Source organism: Ochotona princeps, chromosome 13 (genome assembly GCF_030435755.1).
Source record: "Ochotona princeps isolate mOchPri1 chromosome 13, mOchPri1.hap1, whole genome shotgun sequence".
Taxonomy (NCBI): Eukaryota; Metazoa; Chordata; class Mammalia; order Lagomorpha; family Ochotonidae; genus Ochotona; species Ochotona princeps.
Window position 1 is genome coordinate 8,357,896 of NC_080844.1, and position 25,714 is coordinate 8,383,609.

At 44.5% G+C, this 25,714-nt stretch overlaps 1 protein-coding gene across 1 annotated transcript in view; it reads right to left on the bottom strand.

The window, feature by feature from the left end:
* The window catches only part of BMPR1A (bone morphogenetic protein receptor type 1A), a 115,949-nt gene that overhangs the window by 19,048 nt on the left and 71,187 nt on the right, over positions 1–25,714 (bottom strand). Inside the window, exons 3-5 of the mRNA XM_058671409.1 lie at positions 12,239–12,433; positions 3,446–3,608; positions 1,037–1,139 (exon numbers count right to left, since the gene is read on the bottom strand). Coding sequence (XP_058527392.1) covers positions 1,037–1,139; positions 3,446–3,608; positions 12,239–12,305 — 333 coding nt within the window. The 5' untranslated portion in view covers positions 12,306–12,433. The remainder of the gene's footprint in view (positions 1–1,036; positions 1,140–3,445; positions 3,609–12,238; positions 12,434–25,714) is intronic.

A 25,714-nucleotide genomic window follows, 5' to 3' on the forward strand; every position in this document is an offset into this window, starting at 1 on the left:
TCTGCATTCCATGGGAGCTGTCTGATGTCCCAGGAAGAACAGATTACTCATGAGACGGCTGAAAGACAGACATGATGGAAGGACTCTGGAAACCAGATAGCTACAGGTCACGGTGCTTCTCTTTAAGAGGGGAGACAGCAGAGCCTGCCAGCAGACTAAAGGCAGGTCGCCGCTGTGGAAAAAGCAAGGGCTCTGGAATCAAACCCCAGCTCTGCCCGTGAATTGCCCTGAGCCTTAGCTATGCTGAAAAACACAGGATAAAAAAAGATCTGCTTTAGAGGAACTGGAAAGAAATGAGGTAGGTCCACTAAATGCCAGCATGCCAATGCAAATAGCAAATGTCCAATTAGCTGTCTGGTGAGCTTGACAAGAACCCCTGAGGAGATGCCAGAACAAGCCAGAGGCTGGGAACCCCCACATGCCTGAGATCTCATCAGGGACCAGTGGCCCCAGCCTCGGTTCACCTCCAACAGGAGCGGGCAACACCAGGTCCGCCTATTACAGAACTGGGTGACACAGCCTTTCCTTTTCCTGCGCTGTCCACTCCCATCCTCCACACAAGTCAATTTTCATTTCCAGATTTATGTAAGAAATAAAAATCTCTACAGGGAAAAAATTCACTTGGCATTTATGAAGTACAGAGTCTACGTTACATCAACTCACTTTGTGAGCTTGAGGGGGAGACAGTACAGGAGGTGGAAACAAAACCAAATTACCAGGAATGAGAGTGGGGTTTCCGAGCAATAATCCATCCCACTGGAACAGAGAGTAAGCCGGGCCGTTGGGAACGTGCCGTGCAGTGACAGCCCTCTGTCCCCCTTGCATCCCCTGATCCATCTCAGCAGGCTCTGCCGGGAGGCAGGAGTCAGAGCTGCTCTCCTCCGGCTGGACAGGAGTGACGTTTACCTACTTGATGTTAACAGAGGTTCCCGCAGCCATCTGCTCACAGAACACACAGCAGTGTGGACAGCGGGTGCGTGTCTGTGCCTTTCCCGGGGTCCCTCCTTCACCAAATGGGTCCCAAGCCAGAACTCACCTTGCACTGAAAGTCAGATCCTTCATATTTCATACATCCCGAAGCCAATGTGGTTTCTCCCTGGTCATCTTCTTCGATGATGGCAAAGCAATGTCCATTAGTTCTGCAAGGGAATACCCACTATTGACCTCTCATGAAGACAGTGCTCGGGAACGGGCACTGAGGGCCTCAAGGATCTTATTTTCCAAATTAGGACTGCACTCACATGTGACCTATTGGCAAAGCCACGCAGGCTTTGGGCACGGGAGTGGCTATCCCTGAACTAAGATGTGAAGGGCTCAGGAGGACCCCGTGTTCAGGTGAAAAAGATTTCTGTTCACCGCCAAGCGGCAAACTTCTTGCTAATACAGCCATGTGATCACAGGAAGCTTACTTGTGAAACTTAAAAAAGTTAAATAATATTTCAAAAGTATGCTTAAAATAATGCTAAAGTCTTTCTATCCATACTTTCAGGATTTACATTTATACATGAAAACAGATAAAACTCTTTTATTTTTTTAATCTTTTATTTATTATTATTACATGAGATCCATAGACTCAATCTTGATGTGACAGAAAACAGGCAGAACTTTTTTGTTTTTTAATTTTTGTCGGGCAGAACTTTTGTGGCTATTAAAATTTCAATTTATATAAGCATATTTATAGCATGCTGGGGTTTTTCCACAATATGTCCATCTAGAATATAATGAGTATGGAAGATACTTCTACATTTTATTGTATCAGACTGTTGTCACTTAAAAATTATTGTAGACCAACTAGACTGCAGTTTCCACTGGTGTACCTGAGGGCCGAGTGTGTAGTGGGCTGGGTTGGTCTGAGCTGTAGCATCCAATGATTTGCATAAGACATGGGGTTGGAGACAGAACTGACCCAGCAATTGAAATGACCAGTGTATACGTAGTCTGATGTGGGGGACAGATTGAGCCAGATCCTGTACCGGCAAGCACACGTAAGAGTCAGGTCTGGGAGTACCTCAGATGAGGTCTCTTTGGGGATCCCTCAACTGAACCACTAGACTCAGAACTCCAACCATGTGGAGAATCGCAGGACCTGTAGGCTGACCCTAGAGTGCTTGTGTCACAACTAGCCCTCTTCAGTAGAAAAGACAGAACAGTGGACGGTATGCCCAGATGCACATGGAGGATATGGCAGACCACTGGGACCTGCTGAGGACATGTGGTACCAGCAGGAGGACAGAACAAATTGGTCAACTACTCCAGCCAAGCAATGACAGCAAATATCTGGGTGAATGGAGACTCCAGGTTGGACTGCGTGGACTGTGTCAGCCAGTGGACCTTGGAAGGATTTCCTCATTCTTGGATCGGTGAGATCAACAGCATTTCAGAACTATCAAGACCACTTTAAGCAGAACCCTCGGAATATGCTCCATATCAGGGACCCTGGGATATTGGGTGGCCGCTCCCTATCCCTGGATGCTGGGGTGGTTGGGAGGCTGGGTGCGGCTTCACTGGTCTTCCCCCTTCCCAGACAGAGGAGGAGCAAAAAGTTTGTTCGGAGGTAGTGGTCTCAACCACTTTCCCCTAACCCTCGATCCTTCCCACCCTGATCAACTATGCTATGCAAACATCATCAAAAAAAATTTTTTTGTAAAATTCCTCATTTTCTGTTAAGAGGGAAATGTGAGGTTAAAATTCTGCTAAAACTGATGATTCACTTTTGTTTGGGAACAGGGAGGGAGAATAAGTCACTAACAAATAACCCATGATATCAGGCAAGTACTATGTAAATGGGTAATTAACATAAATAAGAAGAGAAACCGAAATGGACAAACATATTTAGATTGCAGCATGGGGGGGACATCTGGCTTAGCAGATAAGAGGAGATGCCCACATGCATGACTGGGGTGCCTTGGTTGGTTCAAACCCCAGCTCTGCTCCTGATTCTGACTTCAATTGCCTGCTAATGTGCACCAGGGGAGGCGGCAGGCACGACAAGCTGCCATGTTGCTGTCACATGTATGAGAGGGCTGGAGTAAGTTCCGAGCTCCAGCTTTGGCTTTGCCCTATCTCAGGCACTTCAGACACCTGGGGTGTGAGCTGGGGGATGGGAGATGTCTTACCACCTTTTAAATAAGGAGCAAACTTCCAGCAGGCAGCTGGAACAGGAGCACAGGAATTTGAACCTAGGCTCTCCAATATGGAATGTAGATACACCAAAGCAGCAGTAAAATCACTGTACCCAAAGCCTGCTCCACAACAGCATTTTTATTTATCAAGGAAGTATCAATCATTTCGTGGAACAATGTTCTTATATGCTAAGTAAGTTTTTTCAGTCCTCTGGAAAGATATTGTACATAACCTGAGAGAAAAACCTTAGCAATTTTTCCAATAGCACCAGACACCACTCTATTCATCACCTACTTCTAGGGGGAATTGCACAAACACTTACATGCATGTGTTATTGATCGCATCATCTGGGCAGTGTCCTGAGCAATAGCACTTCAAAAAAGGCAGCGTGTCCTCTGGGGCCAAGGTGGCTCCATTTTCTGACTTCTTTTGGTCGGACTCCGATTTCACCCCAGTGCCATGGAGCATACTGTCTAGATTCTGTCCTGTGTTAAAATAAGGAATCTGTAAGTGCACAGTTTCTGGAAAGCTGTTTACAGTTTTTAATGAAGCAATGTTTCTACGTTCTTAACACAATAACTGAAGCAAATCTTAAAAACATTGTGGATCACCTAGAGATAGCTGGGTTACTAGTTTGCACTAGTGAAGGCAAGCCAGGACGGCACAGGCTTGACCTTGGTCTTAACCTGCGGGAAAGGCTGAAACTGTCTCCACAGTAACACACACACAAATCAGGATTCCTCTCCTGAAGTCTTTGGTTCAAAGCTTCTGACTAGCTTTAAAATGTCCTTTATTTGTACCCTTCCGTGGAAAGAAGCTACTAAGCATCTTGCTGGGGCCTTTAATTGCTTAAGTAAGGGAACAGCATGAGCATGGGACCAAGTGTGCTATCTGGAGCCCTTTTATCTCAAGGTCATTGGTTGGGATCCAGACCACGCTGCCAGGAATTGAAGGTTACTGGAGGGCAGGCAGTACTGAGTTTATGGAAAGAGAACTGGGTGTTTGCATTAGAATCCAGTGGCCTCAAGTGACAGGCACGGTCAGATGTGGCACTGAAACCTTTCAGCAGAAAGCAGAACAGAGCTGCAATGCCTGCTGTAGGAACTACGTTTGCCCTGTCGCTCAGCTGAAATCGCCTAAGCCATTCTTGTGGTTGCCCTCAAGAGTCACACACCTACATGTGTGCCTTTCTTTTCCTTTTTCATTTCCTTCCTTCCTTCCTCCTCTCTCTCTCCCTTTTCCTTTTTTTTAAAAAAAAAGATTTATTCATTTTTATCATAAAGGCAGATCTACAAAGAGGAGAGACTTAGACAAAGATCTTCCATCTGCTGGCTCACTCCTCAAGTGGCCACAATGGCCAGAGATGAGCAAATCCAAAGCGAGGAGCCAGAGCTTCCTCCAGGTCTCCCACCCGGGTGCAGGGTCCCAAGGCTTTGGACCATGCTCTGCTGCTTTCCCAGGCCACAAGCAGGGAGCTGGAAGAGAAGCGGAGCAGCCAAGACATGAACCATATGCGATCCTGGCGCATGCAAAAAGGATTTAGCCACTAGGCTGTCCCGCTGGCCCTGTCTTTCATTATCAGTATCAAATAAATAGTTCAGGATGCACCGTGGACATGACTTTAAACTTAGCCATACTGATGAGATGAACTCTTGGGAACAGAAAAACCACGCACTTGCACAGTGAAATGGGCAAAGAACATGTGGCTTGACAAGTATGTCAGGGATCCAACACTCGGCAGGTCTGACTCCTCTTCCTTACATGAACATGCAGTGAGGAATTTCACTTCTGAGGGAGTATAACAGAAACGCGTAGGAGAAATGCCTTCAACAAAGAAAAGGTGCTGGGTCTCTGTAGGACACACAAGTAAGCACGGTGTCCAGTCCTTAATCAGCCCCACCCTTCCCAAAATAGTGCAATGTTAGGGCAAAGCTGCTGGAAGCCTTCCAATTTTCTATGCAAACAGCAGACTTCACATATTTTCAAGAGCATGAACTGTAAAGATGAGGGTACAGGAAAGGAATAAATGCACTAGGTGGAAATGAAGAGACCCGGATGCTGATCTTTTCTGGGTCCACCCCAGGTTCAGCTGGCTGTGTGACTATGCTACCCATAACACTCCTCCACTCAATAAGCCCAGGGGACCAAGGACAGCTGAGAACTGATTCAGCTCTCAAACTAGGTTACAAGGGCTGGTGCTGTGGCACAGTGAGTTAAGCTGCTGCCCGCAGCACTGACATCCCATACTGGAGTGTTGGCTTGTGTCCCAGCTGCTCTACTTCCTTCCCAGCTCCCTGCTAATGCACCTGGGAAAGCAGCAGACGGTAGTACAAAACACAGTACCCTGTTTCTATCATTTCTACTTCCTTATGGCCTAGAATATCTCTACAGTGATGTCCCCTCTCGTCTACTGCCTGAGTACCTGGTGCAGCACATGTAACAGAAAAGAGGAATTAATGCCTGATCTCCACCCCCCCACCATTCACAATTTGTTAAAATTACTGACCTAGATACCTGCAATAATAACCAGTCAGCTTTTTCAATAAGATTGGAAAAGAATGACTTTCAGTCACTACGAACTCGGGAACTTATACATACTTGACTTGTTTTAATGCCCTGCAGTTATTATCCTTGCCAATGTTCAAATGGTTCCAATTCTGCCACGTCAAACAGGTCCCTGCATCCTCTGAGCTCTCCCTTGCTCTGCAGCCAAGATGTTCCAGGTCACCTTGCACTTGCCTTGCCAGATACAAAATCAGCAATTTATCCAAGGAGTCCCAAGCCTCTCAGTGGAAAAAGGAAACCAAGAGGCCATAATCTGGTGACATAGCACTTATTGCTATGGGCTGTTCAGTAAAAGAAATGTCTGGAACAAAAGTTTTAAAGGTTTTTAGTTATTATTTGAAAAGCAGAGATAAAGAAAATGGAGAGACAGAGATCTTACAACTGCTTATTCACTCCCCAAATGGTTGCAATGACTAGGGTTGGGCCAGGCTGAACCCCAAAGCTTCTTCTGGGTCTCCCAAATGGATACAGGGACCCAAGCTCTTGGGTTATCCAGTGCTGCTTTCCCAGGTACATTAGAAGGGAACTGGGTTGAAAGTGGAGCAGCAAGGACTCTAATCAATACCCATATGGGATGCTAGCATTGCAGGTGCAGGCCTAACCTACAACACTGACCCCAATGATATTTTTTTTCCTTTACCTATTTTTAATTCATGAAAATGTATTAGGTAAATATGTAGTGGTAATAAGCTTTAAGTTCTGAAGCAGCAGAACAATGAACAAAGTTTCTTATCAATTAGAGCCCTAAATCTTAAGAGGGGAAAGACAACAAAAACCAATAAACACTGCTGTTGGTGTTTTCACAGGTGTCAGAGGTAAGTGCTAGGAAATCAAAACCAGCAGGGTCACTTTCTAACATGCAGTACAGAGGAGGGCCTCAGAGCACAGGACATCTAACCAAGGCCAGGGAGCAGGCTGGCAAGGATGGACAACTAGAGACTGCAATCCTCACTGAGCACACCACAGCTAGAAAAGACCCTCAGTTTGAACTCATGGATGTTGAGCAGAAACCAGAAACCAGAAACTGAATGTCAAAATATCAAGGGCCTGTATTACCAAAGATATAGCTGGACTCCACAGCAGCCGCCACTAAAGCCACCCAGACTGCTGAGAACCCCTCCACTAAACCACCACCTCAGCACAGCGGGAATCCTCACAGGTGACTACTCGGGGCTGTCACAAAGGCCAGCCTCTCTCCATGGCCATGCTACATGTGCAGCAACGACTGCAGAGCATGTTTCTAACCATCCTTCCTCTTAACAGGAACCACACACCCACTGCTTGGCCACCAAGAGGATCAGCAGCTCAGAGCACAGAGCGGACCAACTCTGGGTTTAGTGCCCGGGAAGACACACTCACCAAGAGCCTTCTGGCTGGGCATCAAATGCCCTCAAGAGGGCTGTGTGCACCACCAGGCAGACCAACATGGCACCCCATTAACAGACCCCAGCAGCTGTGTGTACACACACTCATGTGCTCTGTCTTGTGATTGTTAAATAGTTATTTAAAAGTCAGAGTTAGAGTGAGAGACAGAGAGATCTTCCATCTGCAGTTCACTGCTCAGATGGTTGCTGGCTGGTCCTGGGCCATCAGCAGGGAACTGGATAGAAGGGGACATGAACCAGTGTCCACATGGGATGCCTCTGCACGCCATGCCACAACACTGAGCCCACTTACACATTGTAAATGCCTGCCTTCCTCCTCAAGACTGAGGCAAAGTGCAGCCCTGCTCTCAGCTGAGATAACTGCTATTCTAACAGCTTTAGATCCATTCCCCCTGGGGGTGATTTGTTTGCACAAGAATGTATATCAAATTTTGACACTAAGATTAGAAGGAAGTCTATTGGAGGAAGGAGGGAAGTGTCTGGGGAAAGATTTCTTTATCAATTAAAAAGAGATGTGAAGAGATATATCCACTCCCCTTTGTTTCACTGAATGTTATCAACAAGAAGCTGTGGCGTCTGCCGCCTCAGCAGGCACACCATGGCTGGCTGCTGAGGGGAGCTAACCCAGAGCTAAACTGACACATGCAGGACGGCACAACTGAAACGCAAATAACTAGTTCCCATACCTTCAGACTCCTGCTAAGCTCTCTGAAACTGTTTTTCTTTTTTTGCTACCCATAGCTGAGAACATTCTGACAGATGAGATAAACTTCACCTCGGACTCTTTCAGCTGCCCAGCTGATGTCCCCCCTCCCTAGCTAATCCAACTCTGCATTCAGCCCTAGACAACAGACAGATTAATTTAAGAAAACGGCAAGAAGCTGTTTGCCCACAGCCCTGGATTAGGCTCATTGTAGCCAATAAGCGTTAGGATAAGATCTGCTGGGAGACAAATGAGTTTCCGGGACACCTGTGCTTTTCCAGTTGAGCCTGGTATCCCCTTCCTCATTTTTCCTGCTTCAAATGAAGAGTAGTTACCCTGTAACCAAAAAGGAAGACCCAAGAGAATTGCAGATGTCCACCTTGACAGTGCTGCATGACTAAATGAACGCTGGTTAACACCTACATCCTATGTTCAAACTAAACCCCAGTTTAAGTCACTGCCAGTTGAGTAACCAGTTACTTACAACCAAAACCAGAGTTTAGAAGGAAAAGGACTAAACACCAATTAGAAGTCAGGATCAATATGCGGAAAATTAGTCGGGTGGGTGGGAACTGGTGGGAGGGGAATCCCAGACTATACAGAATTGTACCATAAAATTCAAAATTCAAAATAATAATAATAATCAAAGAAGTTAGTATCAGATGACTCTAGAGCTGCTACCATAGAACAGTGGGTGAGGTTTTATGGTTTAAGTCCCAGCTGCTCCAATTCTGATTCAGCTCCCTGCTAATGACCCGGGAAAAGCTGCAGAAGATTGCCCCAGTGCTTTGGACCCTACTACACACACAGGATATCCAGATGAGGCTCATGGCTCTGGCCTGGCCTGGTCCTGGCTGTTGCAGCTATCTGGAGGTGAACCAGCAAACAGAAACTCTCTTTCTCTCTGTAACTCTGATTCTCAAAATAAATCAGTACATGAAAAGGGGGGCCTTCCCTGGTGCTATGGCACTGTAAGCAAAGCCGCTGCCTGCAGTGCCAGCAACATCCCATAGAGGCCAGTCTGAGTCCCAGCTCTTCCACTTCTGATCCAGCTCTCTGTTAGTAAACCTGAGAAAGCAGCTGGAGACAGCTCGAAAGTTTTTGGCCCCAGACGCCACGTGACAGACCCAAAAGAAGCTCCTAGCTCCTGGCTTTGCTCTGGCCCAGCTCTGGCAGTTGTGGCCCTTTGCGGACTGAGCTACCAGATGGAAAATCTCTCTATGCAATTTTGCTTTCCAAATAAGTCTTAAAAATGCATCAGACGACTCATTCTTCCAGTGAAACCTAAGTGACTTTATCTCAATATAAGGCATTTAAGCCCACATCAGAATATTGATGCTCACAAAACCCCTGCTTATATCTAGGATAAGTGTCCTGAGACACAATTCAAGCTAAAGTTAGAGCTGAAGTAACTTATTTTCCATTGCACCACTCTGAAATTCTCGGTAATCCCTAGGAAGTAAGAACTTTACTAATAATTTTCTTTATAAGCAGATACTTTTTGTGCTATCATTTGTGGCAACTATCACAATAATTTTTTTTGCTTAGTTTTTGTTTTAAAGAAATATTTACTTATTTGAAAGGCACAGCAAGAGTGTGAATGAGAGCCAGAGCCAGAGCCAGGGATCAATGTGGCTCACTTCCCAAATGGCTGCAACAGCTCAGCGGGCCCGGGTTGAACCCAGGAACGAGCAGCTCCTGAGGCTCCATGGGAGTGGCGGGGGCCCAGGGACTCTGGGCATCCTCCAGTTTTCCAAAGTGCATTAGTGAGAGCTGGGTAAGAAGTGGAGCAGTGAACCAATGTCCACATGGGATGCTGGTGTGACAGCTCATGCTTTAACCTGCTACACCACTTAAGGCAAATAAAAGCACATTTGCTTTTTATCATAGAAATGTAAAATTCTTACGTCTTTTTGTTTATTTATATCTGATAATTAATCAAAAATGCATTCCATTTAATAAAAGTATAGTACATGAAGATACTTCAAGAAGTTCATGAGGCTGCTGATGCTGTCGCAGAGTAAGAAGGCTCAGCTTCTGCCTGAGGTGCTGGCATCCCACATGGGCATAAGTTCACATTCCAGCTGCCTCCCTGCTTGTGGCCTGGGAAGGCGGCAGAGCACAGCCCAAAGCCTTGGGACCCTGCACTCACATGGGAGGCCCAGAAGAAGCTCCTGGTTCCTGGCTTTGGATCAGCTCCTCTGCCTATGGTGACCATTTGGAGAGTAAATCAATGGGTGGAATATCTCCACCTCTCTAATATCTCTATATTTCAGTAAAAATAAATCTTAAAAAGAAAGTACATAGAAAACAAATTACAAGAAGTTTATTCTGGTGCAAGAATTCTTAAATCCACAGAGGTTTTGTTTTTGGTTTTGGGTTTTTTTGGTAATGCACATTTTCCATGAACTTTTTCAAATAATCTTCATTGAACAATCTGAGACGGTGTGGGGGATGAGGATTATATTACACTGCCTAGAGACAACCTACAAAGACTTTATTTCTTATTTTACTTCAAACAGAGATGACCTGGAGGTAAGAGGCAAATAGAAATGTTACTACTAATTTTAACTCTTCAGTCTTAAAACAATGACTGCCTTGGGTTGATGCTGATCAAGTAGGCATGTCATCGATGTAAAAGTAAGTGTGTTAAGAAATCTGGTGTTTCACAGAGAAGAGCGGCTTCTGCAAGAAGTCTGCATTCTGACTATGGCAATGATGATATTGTCATATTTGAAGCAAAACACAAGCAGCCCATAGCTTTAATGAAAATGCCAAAAGCTTTATGCTGCTCAGCATCTTTCTTTCTGTGGATGGATATTAATCCATATCACTGTGGACCAAATGAAAGAGCAGCCTAGGAAGTAAAAAAAAAAAAAAAAAATTGAGGATATGACTATGCTCACCAGGTTCTATCTGAAATCCTTTGGCAAACACAGTTCTGTCTCTTCAGTTCAAAACATTATGCTAATTAAATCATACAGGAAAAACCTCTCGTGCAAATGCAGCTCTTATGACCAAGAGTCCTTACAATGACTTCCTGCTGGGAGACGCAAGCGAGGAACACACAGGGTGATATTACAGTAGTGGTCAGAAATCGAGTTTCAGCAAAATTTTAGCACTCAGCACAGACAAGTGCCACTTACATTTCATCACATTTAATGCTCCAAGACCGCATGATGCTGTACTGAGACAATGTCTACGCTACGGATGTGCAAATAGGCTCTGAGAGGCGGAGACATTTCTTTTTTTTTTTTTTTAAAGATTTTATTATTATTGGAAAGGCGGATATACAGAGAGGAGGAGAGACAGAGAGGAAGAGCTTCCATCCGATGTTTCACTCCCCAAGTGTGCCGCAACGGGCCGGTGCGCGCCAATCCGATGCCGGGAACCAGGAACCTCCTCCAGGTCTCCCACGCAGGTGCAGGGTCCCAATGCATTGGGCAGTCCTCAACTGCTTTCCCAGGCCACAAGCAGGGAGCTGGATGGGAAGTGGAGCTGCCAGGATTAGAACCGGCGCCCATATGGGATCCCGGGGTGTTCAAGGTGAGGACTTTAGCCGCTAGGCCACGCTGCCGGGCCCCGAGGAGGAGACATTTCTAATGAAAGCATTAGAAATAGTTCTACTGAAGCCAACTTCAAAAGTTTAACATGTGTCATTTGCCTCTTAAAAAGCTATGCTGGGGTCCGGAGTGGTAGCCTAGGGGCTAAAGTCCTTGCCTTGCAAGCACCGGGATCCCATATAAACACTGGTTCTAATTCTGGAGGCTCCATTTCCCATCCAGTTCCCTGCTTGTGGCCTGGGAAAGCAGTGGAGGATGTCTCAAAACCTTGGGACCTGTTTGGGAGACTCAGAAGAGACTCCTGGCTCCTGGCTTCGAATCGGCACAGCTCCAGCTGTTGCGGTAACTTGGGGAGTGAATCAATGGACAGAAGATATTTCTTTCTGTCTCTCCTCCTCTCTCTATATATATATCTAACTTTACAATAAAAATAAATAAACCTTTTTTTCCAAACATTGAAAATAAATAAATAGCAGTAATAACTTTCTTGAAATGCTGGGCCTAACTGTTTTGTTCAAAAGGCAACATGAGTTGAAAGAACAGATACTGTAGCTGGCATTGTGGCACAGCGAGTTAAGCCACTGCCGGCAATGCCAGCTAGCATCCTTATGGGTGACAGTTCAAGTCCTGGTTGCTCTGCTTCCCATCCCTGCTAATGTCCCTGGGAAAGCCGCAAATGATGCCCCAAGTGCTTGAGCCCCTGCAGCCATATTAGATTAAGCGCCTGGCTTTAGTTTGGTCAGGCCCCAACCACTGCAGCCATCTGGGAAGTGAACCACTAGATCAAAGAGATCTCTTTGTCTTTGCAGTAAATAAAACAAATCCACCCTCAGCCCCCAAAAAAGAACAGACATGAGAATGAATGCCTACATCAACTACTGCAGAGAGCACCAACTGACCTTGAACACGAGAAAGGATGAACAGGTAGGCTCCCAGTAATCGAATGTAAATACAGGGCTGAGTCATTGTTCACCCTCAGTGGTGCCTGTCCTCTGTCACCTTGAACAAATGATCTTTCGGTGACCTTCTCAGGGAGGTGTTCTAGTGGCAGGCCACAATCACTTGACGATGCCTCCAACGCCCACTGTTTCCTCCTGAAAGACAAGAAAGTTAAAAGGCTAATGAGCATAACTCAACTTTGCAAAGCCTGCAAAAACTGATAGGAAAACACAGGGCCAGGCGTACCTCCAGACAAAGCTCTTTCAAAGCACAAAGCTGAAATAACTTAGTGGCGGACTATAACCTCTTCATCTCAGAGAATCATATAGAAAACAAGAGAAACACATTAACTCTCTTCTTGGCTGCTCAGATGTAAGCTGTTTGATTTTCAAGAAAATTCCCTAATGTAACAGGAACAACATAGAAAAGGTCAATTTAAAATATAAGCCATTCACTAACACTCTTTCAAATCCTAGAGGATGTAATAAAACAGGTCTGGCATGTTTCTAACCATTTATTCTATAGACAGAAAAGAACATTCACATAGAAAATCACACATTCTTAAATTAGCAACAAGCTCCCTCCTTAAAGCAAAACCAAGTGCAAATTCATCTTAAGTAAAATTATTTTTAAAAACTAAAAATAAAATTTAAAAATTGCATGCTTAAAAAGAAAAAGAACAACTTTCCTAAAATATTGCAAATCTAACATAATTAGGATATAATTTGGCTTTTAATATGGATGACATTCAACATAACATCTCAATTAAGGTTTGGCTATTGTTCACATGCCAAGAGGACTCTTTTTTTGTTGTTGTTAAGATTTATTTACTTTTATTTGAAAGCCAGATTTTAGAGAGAGGAAGTGATCTTCCATCCCTGGACCACTCCCCAAATGGCCTCAACTGAGCCAATTCAAAGCCAGGAGCTTCTTCTGGAAGTCCCCCACATGGGTGGCAGGGGCCCAAGGACTTGGGCTATCCTCTGCTACTTTCCCAGGCCAAAGCACGGAGTTGGATCAGAAGTGGAGCAGCTGGGACATAAACTAGTGCCCATAAGGGATACCGTGCTGCAGGTAGCAGGCTGCCCTGTTATGCCATTGTACCAGCCTCCTACACAGTGAACTCTTAAAGACCTCAAAGTAGAACAGTTTAAACAGGTAACAAGGAAAAAAAAAAAAAAGGCTAGCAGGCATCGAGATATAAGCCTAAATCATTCCTGAATTAAAATGCTTTTACTTATTCCTGATACAACCACCACTGGTATGACTTCAAGCTTCCTCAGTTATATTCTAGAATTTTTCAGTATAATTCACTCTCCAAAGGCATTTACAATACTAAGACAAAGTTCACAGCAAAATGTTTTATATGGACATCTTATTTATGGCTTAGTTCTAAAATCCCCACAACTTCTTACTCTTCTGCTATAAAGTTAAATTGCTTCCCATGATACCATGCTGAGAGAAAATATCAAGTCCACAATCAGTACAGAATAATGTCGAAGATGTGACTTCATAGCATTTCTTTTGGAAACTTGACTTCCTGAAATTTTTCAACTGTGATTTTATGGATACTTGTTCCAGGTTCCAAACACAAACAAATTTCTAGTAGCTTTCGTTCAACTTTGATCTGTGTCCCCGTGTCTATCTGCCCATCTCATATCGCCTTAGGAATACACCTTACCTGTCTAAACAAATTCATTTCATTTCCTTCTGGCTCCCCAGTCTTCCTCCTCCCCCATCACAGTGACAGGCGGGACCATCTCTCCAGTGGCTTGTCTCATTAGACCTATAAACTGGGCATCCTACAGGGTAAATCCAGGACACTCCAAGCATTTACCACACTCACAGTCCCTCTACACTGGTGGAAGTGCAAACCCTGAATCTGCCTAAATAAGTCACTTCACCTCTCTGGGTGACTGTCCTTATCTTAAAAACCAATATGATATTTGCTAACCCCAACTTATTTTGAGAATAATTCACCTCCAACTATGTGCCAGTACCGTGACAGAGGTTTTGCTAATAGCAACTAACTGAATCACAACAACCACCTTACAAGAAAGGAATGATTATTTTAATTTTACAGATGAGGAAAAAAGACAAGGAGACTTTAAGAAATTATTTTAGGTCATACTACCGATAAGTGACAAGGCTGTAATTCAAACCAACAAGGTCTGAGTCTGAACCCCACGTTACCTGCCACCTTACACTGTCTCCTGGACCCTCTGTGTATATTACATAAAATATACATTGCAGAGTGCTAGCAGAGCTTAATGCAAAGTAGGAGTATAGTAATTCTTTTTTCATCCCTCATCATGTACGTATATAACACACAGCCAACTTGGCACAGAAAGTAATATGTGTTACTGAGGACAAGCTCATTGGAAAAAAATTTTTACAGATTAAAATTCCTGGGCCTGACGTGGTAGCCTAGTGGCTAAAGTCTTCGCCTTGAATGCACCAGGATCCCTCCCATATGGGCACTGGTTCTAATCCCGGCTGCTCCACTTCCCATCCGGCTCCCTGCTTGTGGCCTGAGAAAGCAGTGGAGGATAAATGGCCCAGAGCCTTAGCCTACACCCGAGTGGGGGATCTGAAGGAGGATCTTAGCTTCAGATCGGCTCAGTTTCTGGCTATTACAGACACATGTGGAGTAAAATCAGTGGATGGAAGATCTCCTCACTGTAAATCTGACTTTCCAATGAGAATAAATAAATCTTTAAAAAAAAGAAAACCTCCTATTAATGTGTATGGAGACGAGCCTTTAGGGCTTAGCCAACTATAAGCTCAGTGTGTACTGCACTTAGGACAACTGCTAAGACTTGAATGTAATCTCACCAAGCATTAACAAAATAGAGGTAACTGCCTTACTATTCTGTTCTACCTGGTCAGGCCTCTAAAAAGGAGAATGAAAGGAACGCAGAGCAGAAATGGCTTATCTTGAGATACAAGCAACAAAGCAAACGCACCTTTGTCAAGGACATACCAACATGGAAGGGCAAGTGGACTACGGATTTGTCAAATCCCTTCTAATGCTCAAGTCCTGCATACAGTGTTCTTGCTTGCTCAGTATTGATTTACTCTCTAATCATGCCTATTTTATGCTTGACTCTAGTATGAGAGCGTGGCATCGACGGTTACTGAACAAGACAAGACACTCAAAAACAGCACAGGCCCTGGTAATCCCAACCCAAGGTTAGAAAGGAGCTGGCAAGCCATGGAGTAAACCAGCAGTGACCTAATTTATTCTAGGTCGAGGGGTGGGGAAGCAACGAGAATGACAAGGAAGTCACAACTGCAGGAGTCAAGAGCCAGCCCAGAGTAGGGAACAGCCTGTGCAAAGATCCAGCATTGAGTCACAGAAAGGAGAGGGCACTGTTTCTCAAATGTTAGGGATAAGAGACAATGATGGAAGATGAGGTTAAAGGCAAAACTGAAAACACAAGGCCCAGATCAGGCAAGACCTGTGTAGGGTCTGTGATGCAAATCAGGATGGTTTCTATACAATGAACTGGAGGAGCAAAGAACAAAACAGTGTGGAAATTTAGGACAGTGAGGAGCTACTGCTGCCACCTTCTGCAACGGCAGCATCCCAGACAACAGCACTAGTCCCAGCTGTGTTTGAGAAAAAGCAACAGGAAATTACCTTATGTTGCCAGCCCCTGGATTCAGCCTGCTATGCCCCAGTTGTGGCAGCCACGTTGGGAGAGAACCAAGAGATACTCCCTGTCACTCTGCATTTCAACCAAGTCCATCTTCAGAAAAAGAAATATCAGTTTGGGAAAATGGCAACTGTGGCTCAGACTGGAAGGCATTACTGAAGTGGGACTAAGTGGGATTTGCAAGGAGTGAAGGAAGCAGCAAGAGTTGAGATTTGGACATCTGAGATTGCCCAGAGGGAATGCCTCTTGGGCCTCTGATTCCAAGGAAGGCGCGTGGGGCGGAAGATAAACAAAAGGCACCAACACCACGTTCAGCTCTGTGGTTCACCACTGATTAAATATGGGTCAGTGTGAATACAGCATTGTGGGTCTGCGGAAACTCATTCAAAAGGACATTTTTCAGTTAGAAAATACTTATTTCACCTTTTCCAATATCATGTGGTGCTTTTGAAACTCCCTGCAAAGGGCAGAGCCTAACTACTTCCCCTGAATGGGGAGACTTTGTGACTCATTTCTAACCAATAAAATTGAAACCACAGTGACTCCAGCCACTTGGCCAGCTCCTTCCCTGCTCCCTCACTTGAGAGCAGCCAGCCTCCAAGTGGGAAGGACATTCAAGTGGCCTCACAAAGACAGAGGCCTTGTGTCAGCCCCCAGGGAGCAGGTCCCTGGAATGCGGAGCCTTCAGTCCAGGAAGCTTCCAGGTCACTGAAGCTCAAGGGGTCCCTTACCCACAGCTCAGCTGGTTAGTTCTCTGCCTTGCAAGCACAGGGAGCCCATATAGGCACTGGTTCTAATCCCTGAGAAAGCAACAGAAGATGGTCCAAAGCCTTGGCACCCTGCAACCACATGGGAGACCCAGAAGCTTCTAGCTTTGGGCGGGCTCAGCTCCAGCCATTGTAGCCATCTAGGGAGTGAACACACAGATGGAAGATGTTTCTTTGTTTCTCCTCTCTGTAACTATGTCTTTCCAATAAAAATAAATCTTAAAAAAATAAAAACAAAAATAAATAAAAAATTAAAAAAAAAAAAAAAAAGTGGCTTTTTCAGCAGAACTTCCCTGTCCTAGTTTGAGCCTGTTTTTGTTAAGATTCCAGTGCGTGGCTTCAGATATACTCCCTCTCATCCTCTTCAAACAAGCTGTTTTCCTAAAAGTTCCTGTTTAGAGCTGGATGATATTTTGTTAGACTCATAGAACTGTGAAAAGTGTTGCTCTGTGGGACATGTGTGTATTCGCAAGGAGGTTATGCGAAGGGAAAAGACGATATTCTTATGCTAATGCAGGCACTGGATAAGGAGCAAAGCAGCCAGGCAAACAATGCCCGTGGAGACAGAAAGTCTGCACTGCATCTACTCCTTCTCAGAGAGCTTGTCAGACCAGGCGCCTGGCGCTGCCGGGGGCGGGAGGGGGGCTGCAAGGCAGAGTTTTCTCCTTGATGCTTCGTGGAACTGGCAGCTGGCCAGCTCGTTGGAAATTCCCAAACCTGTCTACTAGAAAGTAAAAATTAAGGGTGGGGGGCTTAATGGGAACAGGAAAGAATGACTTTGGTCTGTTTGTTTCAGCTGACTTCAGCCTTTTCCTGTTTTGTTTTCTTCAAATTTTTTTATTGAATCATTGGTTCAATCTTCTTGCTATTTGCAAAGCTTTAACTTTCTTTTACTTAAAAATAAATTCTATCTTATTGAGTACCTGCCATTATTTTATTTTCCTGATGGAAAAACCTTACCAATGTGTGCATGTGTTCCTTCTAGCAAAGGAAATTATTTAGATGCCTATTCAGTTCAACCTTAATAACTTTTATGTATATATAATTTTTAAAGATTTATTTTATTTTTATTGGAAAGTCGGATATACAGTGAGAAGGAAACACAGACAGGAAGATCTTCCATCTGTTGATTAACTCCCGAAGTGACCGCAACGGCTGGAACTGAGCCTATCTGAACCGAGGAGCCTGGAGCCTCTTCCGTGTCTCCCTCGAGGGTCCAGCATCCATATGAGATGCTGGAGCACAAAAGGCAGGAACTTTAGCCAGCAGGCTACCATGCCAGGCCCAGTAATTTTTAAATGCCAGTCTCCTTTAAAAACCATGCACTTTGGGCCCGGCGGCGTGGCCTAGAGGCTAAAGTCCTCGCCTTGAACACCCCGGGATCCCATATGAGCGCCGGTTCTAATCCGGGCAGCTCCACTTCCCATCCAGCTCCCTGCTTGTGGCCTGGGAAAGCAGTAGAGGACTGCCCAAAGCTTTGGGACCCTGCACCTGCGTGGGAGACCTGGAAGAGGTTCCAGGTTCCTGGCTTCAGATCGGCGCAGCACCAGCCGTTGCGGCTCACTTGGGGAGTGAAACATCGGATGGAAGATCTTCCTCTCTGTCTCTCCTCCTCTCTGTATATCCTGGCTTTCCAATAATAATAAAAAATCTTTAAAAAAAAAAAACATGCACTTTATTTATTTATTTATTTATTAATTACACTGTATTATGTGACACAGTTTTATAGGCTCTGGGATTCCCCCACCTTGTTGCAGTATTACAAATCAAATTCAGTTGAGAGTCTTTCATTGCAAGCATATACCAAGCAAAGAGTCCAGCATCTAATTGTCCAGACACATTCAACGGTTTCTTGGGGAGATCATCTCTGGTCTGAAGGTGGAGCTGGCAGAATATCATCCTGATCAATAAAAAGCCCCAACTTAACATCAATGACAATTTACAACATTATGGTATTAATTGTCATGGTATTGAGCAACCAATATGTTACAAGATGCAAGTTCTCAACCACACCCTGTGACTACTTCACTGACATTTTGATCTTAGTTTATATATAAACAGCTTCTATACACCTTAAAATGGCTATAAGGTACTAGTCAGCTGTCTCGTGTCTATCCTCATTTTAGTATTTAGCAGTCCATAGCGTTGAGGCATAATTCTGCTTAACCTGGCTGATTTTAGGATAGTCTAAACTGGCTTATAACTCTAGCAAGGCATATGTCAACAGTGAGGTGTAGAACTATTTTAGGAGGGGTGTGCAGAGCACTCTTCCATTCCCCAGTGAGGAGTATCTAATCTCTGTGTCCCACCTAGTAAGGTATATGTGAATCCACGCTGACTGTATCCTGTCTGGTTCTAAGCTTTCCTTATTGTTCTCTGTCTATTCTGATTGTTTGTTTGCTTGTTTTGGGGGAGGGGGCTCTGGAGCTACCCTGATGGTCATTGCCAGGGAGGATGGGGATCCAAAGTTGGAACTAAGTAAGGACCAGAGAAAGCTCCTCTCCTGAGTCCCAAAGGAAGTTTGCTGTTCTGCGTCTATGAACCGCTCAGGGCTCCTAGCTGTTGTTCCGATGACCTTGGGTCCTGTGAGCAAGGATTTGGGCTTCTTCCATCACATGTGAAAACCATGCACTTTAAATTTTATATTATTTATTTTTAAGATTTATTTTTATTAGAAAGGCAGATTTATAGACAGAAGGAGAGACAGAAAAAAAGAGTCAAAGCTTTGGGTCATCCTTTCCTACTTTCCCAGGTGCAGGCAGGTAGCTTGGAAGTGGAGTAGCTGGGACATGAACCAGCATCAAATGGGATGCAGGAATTTGGAAATGGAGGATCAGCCAGTTGAGCCACCACCCCAGCCCCCCAAAGCCACTTCTGAATGCAGGTCTTCACCACCTGGCAACTGTCAGTCTTAGCAACACCCCGTCACTGCTTTTTGACAGATGTCATTTTTCCCCAGTGTGACAGTGCGCATAAGAAGCTAATTACACCTGTCACCCTTACATTTCTACTCAGCTGTCCCTCTCAAACACATACTTGTTCTAAGTTCAGACACAGATCTCCCCAGCAAAGGATGGATTCTTCCAGAACCAGAGACGCAAGACATGCGAGTAGGGCATGGTTTCTACTAGGTGCACTTCTGTTTCATAGCCCTCATCAGTGACCTCAATATTAGACGCAGGTTTAGGAATATATTTTTAATTTACTTACATAAAAGGCAGAGTTAGAGAAAATATGAATCTTCCATCCATCCACTGCTTCATTCCCCAAATGGCTTAACAGCTGAGGCTGGTCCAAGCTTAAAACCAAGAGCCTGGATGGTACTCCATCAGGGCACCAGTGTTGACAGAGGACCCAAGGCTTCACAAGGGCCCATCTTCTGTTGCTTTCCCACATACATTAGCAGGAAGCTAGACAGAAAAACAGAGCAACTAGGATTTGAAACAGCACCCATAGGGGATGCTGGCATTGCAGGTGGAGGCTTAACTATGCCACACCAGCCTCAGGAAATATTTTTTAAAATAGGCAATAACAGATTTTCAAATATTTTCAAAATTCTATCCCACTGGCCCAATTCCTCAAAGCTTTCCTGTTTGTTTTTTGTTTAGTTATACTTTAAAAAAAATTCCACAAAATCAGAACTAGACTTCCCTCCACAGCAATCTGGATCCTTGAGGCTAGTAGCTGCGTATTTAAGAGCTCTGGAGTAAACATGTGACCAGCAAACAGGTGAAGCCAAGCCATGATGCACACTGCCCTGGAAGGCACAGTGTCTTGTTGTCCCCATAAGCATGTTACAGGTAGAGTGAAAAATACCACCTGTGCTTCTGGCACTATTTGAATAGAGACAAAATCAACATAATGTGGTAGTGAGAGTTCAGGGTCCAGGACAAGACAGACCTGGGTTTTGGTGAGGATTCAACAGCATTTACCGGTAAATTTTAACCATACTGGCATATCATCATCTTGTCATTCCCTAATTTGTGAAAGACTTTATTATTTGATATACATTGATCTTCTGTAAGCAAATTTATTCCCACATTTACAGAAAAATGACAGGTTTGGGGGAGGCAGGGATAAAGTGAGCTAGTACAAGTCACAGCAACAACAAAGACACACACCCAAGTCTTCCAACCCAAGTGTAGCATTCTGGTCAGTATGCCACAAGTATATAGAAAGAGAAACAGGAAGTTCCTTTTTATTGAGCCACGTTCAAAGAGTTTATTGTGTCTTCCCAACTTCACAAGGAAAAGTGAAGTACAGTAGAGTCAGGAAACTTGTCCAAATTCACACAACCAGTAAGTGGCAGGCAGGCCAGCTGCTGGCAATGCCAAAACTCCCCTCATTACCGCAGAGTAAAGAAGCTGCAGGAGAGTAATGAGATAAAAACATGGAAGGAACTGTGTCCATAATTGCACCACTGCTTTTCAATTAAAACTCACTCTCTCTCTCCCCCCTCCCTCTTGCAGCTTTGCTCTGTGAGGCTGGAACGTGAATATTGATAATGTGGGTACTGCAAACCTGTCTTTCCTGGCTGGCCCCCTGCAGGGCCACAGAAGCTACAAGAGCAGAGAAGGGATTTCCTTCTTCCAGGATTGGTTGGCTGCTCCTGTCCAAAGCCTCCTGAACATACCGTTCCAAATAGTGGCAGCAGCTGGCTGGGTTCCTGGCTTCCCCCTACACTGCAAGAGCCAGCTTCTTGCAACCTTCACACCCCGCCATGCCTACTGCACAGGGCCTAGATCCCAGCTCCTGAAAAACCCCCCTGAGCATCCTAGTTAACAGCAATAGCTGAGCTCAAAGTTGCCTGGGCTACAGATCCTGGGACACGTTTTCTTCAAGCTTACGGGTTCTGAAATCTGAACTCTTCATAGGGGTAGTAATTGCTTTCCATAATTACTATCTCAGTTTAATCCCACCATTCTTTCAGCTTTTTAAGGTCTCTTACACCTGTGTAATCAATCCCCTATATCACTCTTCCCTGTTAAATAACCACTGTGAATTCAGCTTTCAGGTTTGAGCCCCTTACTGATAAAAGTTTATAAGCAATAGACAGGAGAATAAATGCCTACATACGCACATAGCACATACATATTTTCACATATGAGAGTACTTCAGAAAGCTTGTGGAAATGGAGTTGAAAGATAAGTTTAGGAAGTAGACCCTTGCCTAGCAATTAAGATACCTGGCACTCTGTGTGCAAGTACCTGGGTTCAACAACTGGCTCTGGCTCTTGACTCAAGCTTCCTATTATGCAGACTCTAGGAAGCAGCATCAATGGCTCAAGTAAACTGGCTTTGTCACTCACCCAGGAGGGCTGCCTGGTATCCCTGCTCACCAGTATGTACACCATCAATGCAGAGGAGTACTTGTTTCAAAGAGTCCTTTCAGGCAGGTATTACACCCTCCTAAGAGGTCTAGAAATATTACCGGTGACTTTTTTATTTGGAAGAGTATTTGTCGAAACAGGACACATAATGAGTGCCCAAGAACCGCCTCATGTTCGGGACCTGGGATGGGTGGGAGGCTGGGTGGGGCTTTTCCCTTTGTTTCTCCCTTGACCCCAGATACAGGGGGAAAAAATGATATTAGCGTGGAAGCAATGGTATTACCCATTTTCCAGTAGCCCTTGACCCTTTGTACCCTAATCAACTAAGTAAGATCATTTTAAAAAAATAAATTAAATTATTAAAAAAAAAAAGAAGAAAGAACCAAGGTGGAAAAGAAACGTCAGGTCCAGAAACATTCTCCAAAAAGAGAACTGTCTCATCCAAATGCGTGTGTGCCCTCTTTGTAGAGAAACTCAGTTTCAAAACTCTGGTTTATGTAATACAGATTCTATTATCTTCATTTTATTTATTTAATTCAATCTGAAATCAGAGAGAAAGAGAGAGAGATCTCCCATCCACTGATTCACTCCTCAAAGGCCTGCAACAGCCTGGGTTGGGACAGACTGCAGCCAGAAGCTCAGAACTCGATGGGGCATCTCTCAAGCAACTGGTAACTAGTTGAGCCATCACTTGCTGCCTGCCAGGTTACACATTAACAGACCGCAGGATCAGGAGTAGAGTCAGGACACAAACCAAGGCATTCCAATGTGGGCAGCAGCTGTCCTACATAGCGTCTTACGTGCCACTTCAAAAGCCTTACCCTGAGAAACAGGAATTCTTGACTAGCATGACATAACTGACATAAATCCTTACTCTCTTCATAAAGGTCTCTTTCCAGGGCTAGTAGCTAGAGTGGCAAAACAGTAGGGCTCTGGGGGTAAACAATTATCTTATTTATTTATTTATTTATTTATTTATTTATTTATTTATGTTGGAAAGTTAGATTTACAGAGAGAAGGAGAGACAGAAAGATCTCTGTCTGCTGTTTCACACCCAAAGTGACCACAATGGCCGGAGCTGAGCCAATTCAAAGCCAGGGGCTTCTTCCAGGTTTTCCACATGGGTGCAGGGTCCCAAGGACTTGGGCCGTCGTCCTCTACTGCCTTCTCAGGCCATAAACAGGGAGGTGGAAGGGAAGCAGGACAGCCAGGATATGAACTGGTGTCCATATGTGATCCCAGCAAGTGCAAGGCAAGGCCTTCAGCCACTAGGCTACTGTGCCAGGCCCAGAAAATTATCTTTTCAAAGGAAATAAAACAATTACTTATTTAAAAGGCAAAGCAATAGAGACAGAGGGAGAGATCTTCCATTTACTGGTTCACTTTCCAAATGGCCACAGTAGCCAGAGCTGGGCCCAGCAGAAACCAGAGCCAGATCTCCATCCTTATCTCCCACATGGGAGGCAGCAACCAAATATTTGGGCCATCTGCTGCTGGACTGACAGAAAATCACATCCAGGACTCAATTCACCCCTCCAGTATGGAATGCTGGTGGCACAATCAGGAGCCTGAAGAAACCTAGGCTGTACCAATCCACATGTTCTCCCTCTATGCCACAGGGCAGGTTCAGGGTGAGCTGGCTTCTCAATGGCAACAAAGACATCTTGCACACTGAATATGAATGGAGCCTGAGTGTTCCTGAGCAGCCCTGGAAGGACCAAAGGGGAACCCGAAGACAGGGTCAGGAGACTGAGAAGTCAGAAGGGAGCCATTCAAGCAGCCTTGTATGAGGCTGCACTAATTGGAAGCTTTTCAGTTCAGAACCATTAAGTTCCCCTTTTTTTTTTTTTAATGTTAAGGAGGATTAATATTTCTGGTACAATCAAAATCATTCTAGTTGATATGAGAATTAAAGGCAAGGCACACTTGACTCCTATGGGCCAGAATAGAACAAAATTAGCATTTCTGAATAAATATAAATGTTAGAAAAGACAGTTTATAGCACATATGCAAAGAAAACATCTTAATTTTATATAAAGATTTATTTGTTATAAAAAAAAAGTTACAAGGAGAGACACACAGACAGAGCTTTCATCTGCTGGCTCATTCCTGAAGTGGCTACAATGGCTAGAATTGGGCTGGTTCGAAACCAAGAACTTCTTCCAGGTCTCCCATATGGGTGGCAAGGGCCCAAGCACTTGGGCCATTCTCTACTGCTTTCCCAGGCACATTTGCAGGGAGCTGGGTGATCAAGAGTGGAGGAGCCTGGACTCAAACTGGTGCCCATATGACATCCCAGTGCCACAGGTGAACCTTCTGTGCCATGGTGCCAGCTCCCAAAGAGCTAACTTCCTAAAGAACAGATCAAACAACATAGAAATTGTTCTGTTAGGGTATGGCAGTGTAAGAGCAGATCACGTCACCACCTGTGACTCCAGAATCAGGCAGATTTGAGTCCTGGCTGCCCCTGTTCTAATCCAGCTCCTTGATGATGCACCTGAAAAAGCAGTCCAAGTTCTGGCTTCTGCCTGGCCTAGCCATTGCCCTGTGGGAATCTGGGTAGTGAATCAGCAGACAGACAACCTCTAACTCTGCCTGTCATATAAAATAACTTTTAAAAAACAGTCAATCTGATAGCAATATCAACAGCTATTCAATTTATTACTCCTGATCTTTCTCCTGCCATCTCCCAAATTAGCTGGACTAATCTTTCCCATCCCAGCTAACAGGCTCTTTTCTCTGACAGTTCCCCTTAGAGTTATTTTGTACATCTCATTCCTCTTTCCTCATAATCTCCTGTAGTCAAATCAGTTGATTCCATCTTCAAAACACATCCAAAAGCCATGCATTCCTCCCCAGCTCCATCGCACTCTGTGGACCAAGCCACTCACGTCCTTTACCTGGATTACTGAATGTCTTCTAACTGGTCTGTGTGTTTCCACCTCGCCTACCATAAATTCTCAATGCAGCAGCCAAAGAGAGATCAATGAAAAATCTCTGATCGACAGTTCTCCAAATCCACTAAGAATACAAGACAAGGTCTACAACATATACAGACTCCACTGCATTCACACCAGCAGCACAGGTCCTCTTACTCTTGCCTAAACAAGCTACAGGTACCTCTGCCTAGAACATTCTTCTCCAGGAAATCAGCAATGACCCTTCCTAGCCCTTACTCAAAATCCCTTTCCTCCCCTCCCCTGCACCCATTTAAAATTGTAATCCCATCTCTGCTCTTGGCACTTACACCCTCTTTCTCTGCTATTTTTTCCTCCTTAGCACTTGTCAAACTGTAATTTAATATATAATGCACTCGTCACTGCCTGCCACCTGCTCCAGAATGTATGTTCCATAAAGGCAGGGATGCATTGCTCATTCACTGTGTATTTTTAGTACTTAAAACAGTGCTAGGCACACAGCTGGTACTATTTGCTGAGGGAATGACTGAACAAAAGAATAAAAATTACAACAAGCTGTGCCAATTCCTGCTACTTTCATACACAAGACAGACTTCCCAAACAGCAGTGCACTGGATAAACTATCTCATTTCCTTATCTCAACACACTGAAATAATACAAAACCCAAACCACTTCCTTTTGTTCACTCAGCCTTGACTTGGATCAAGATTCAGGGAGGAAACATTTCCACTGTTTTCATGCATATCCTCAAGTTTGAGATAGA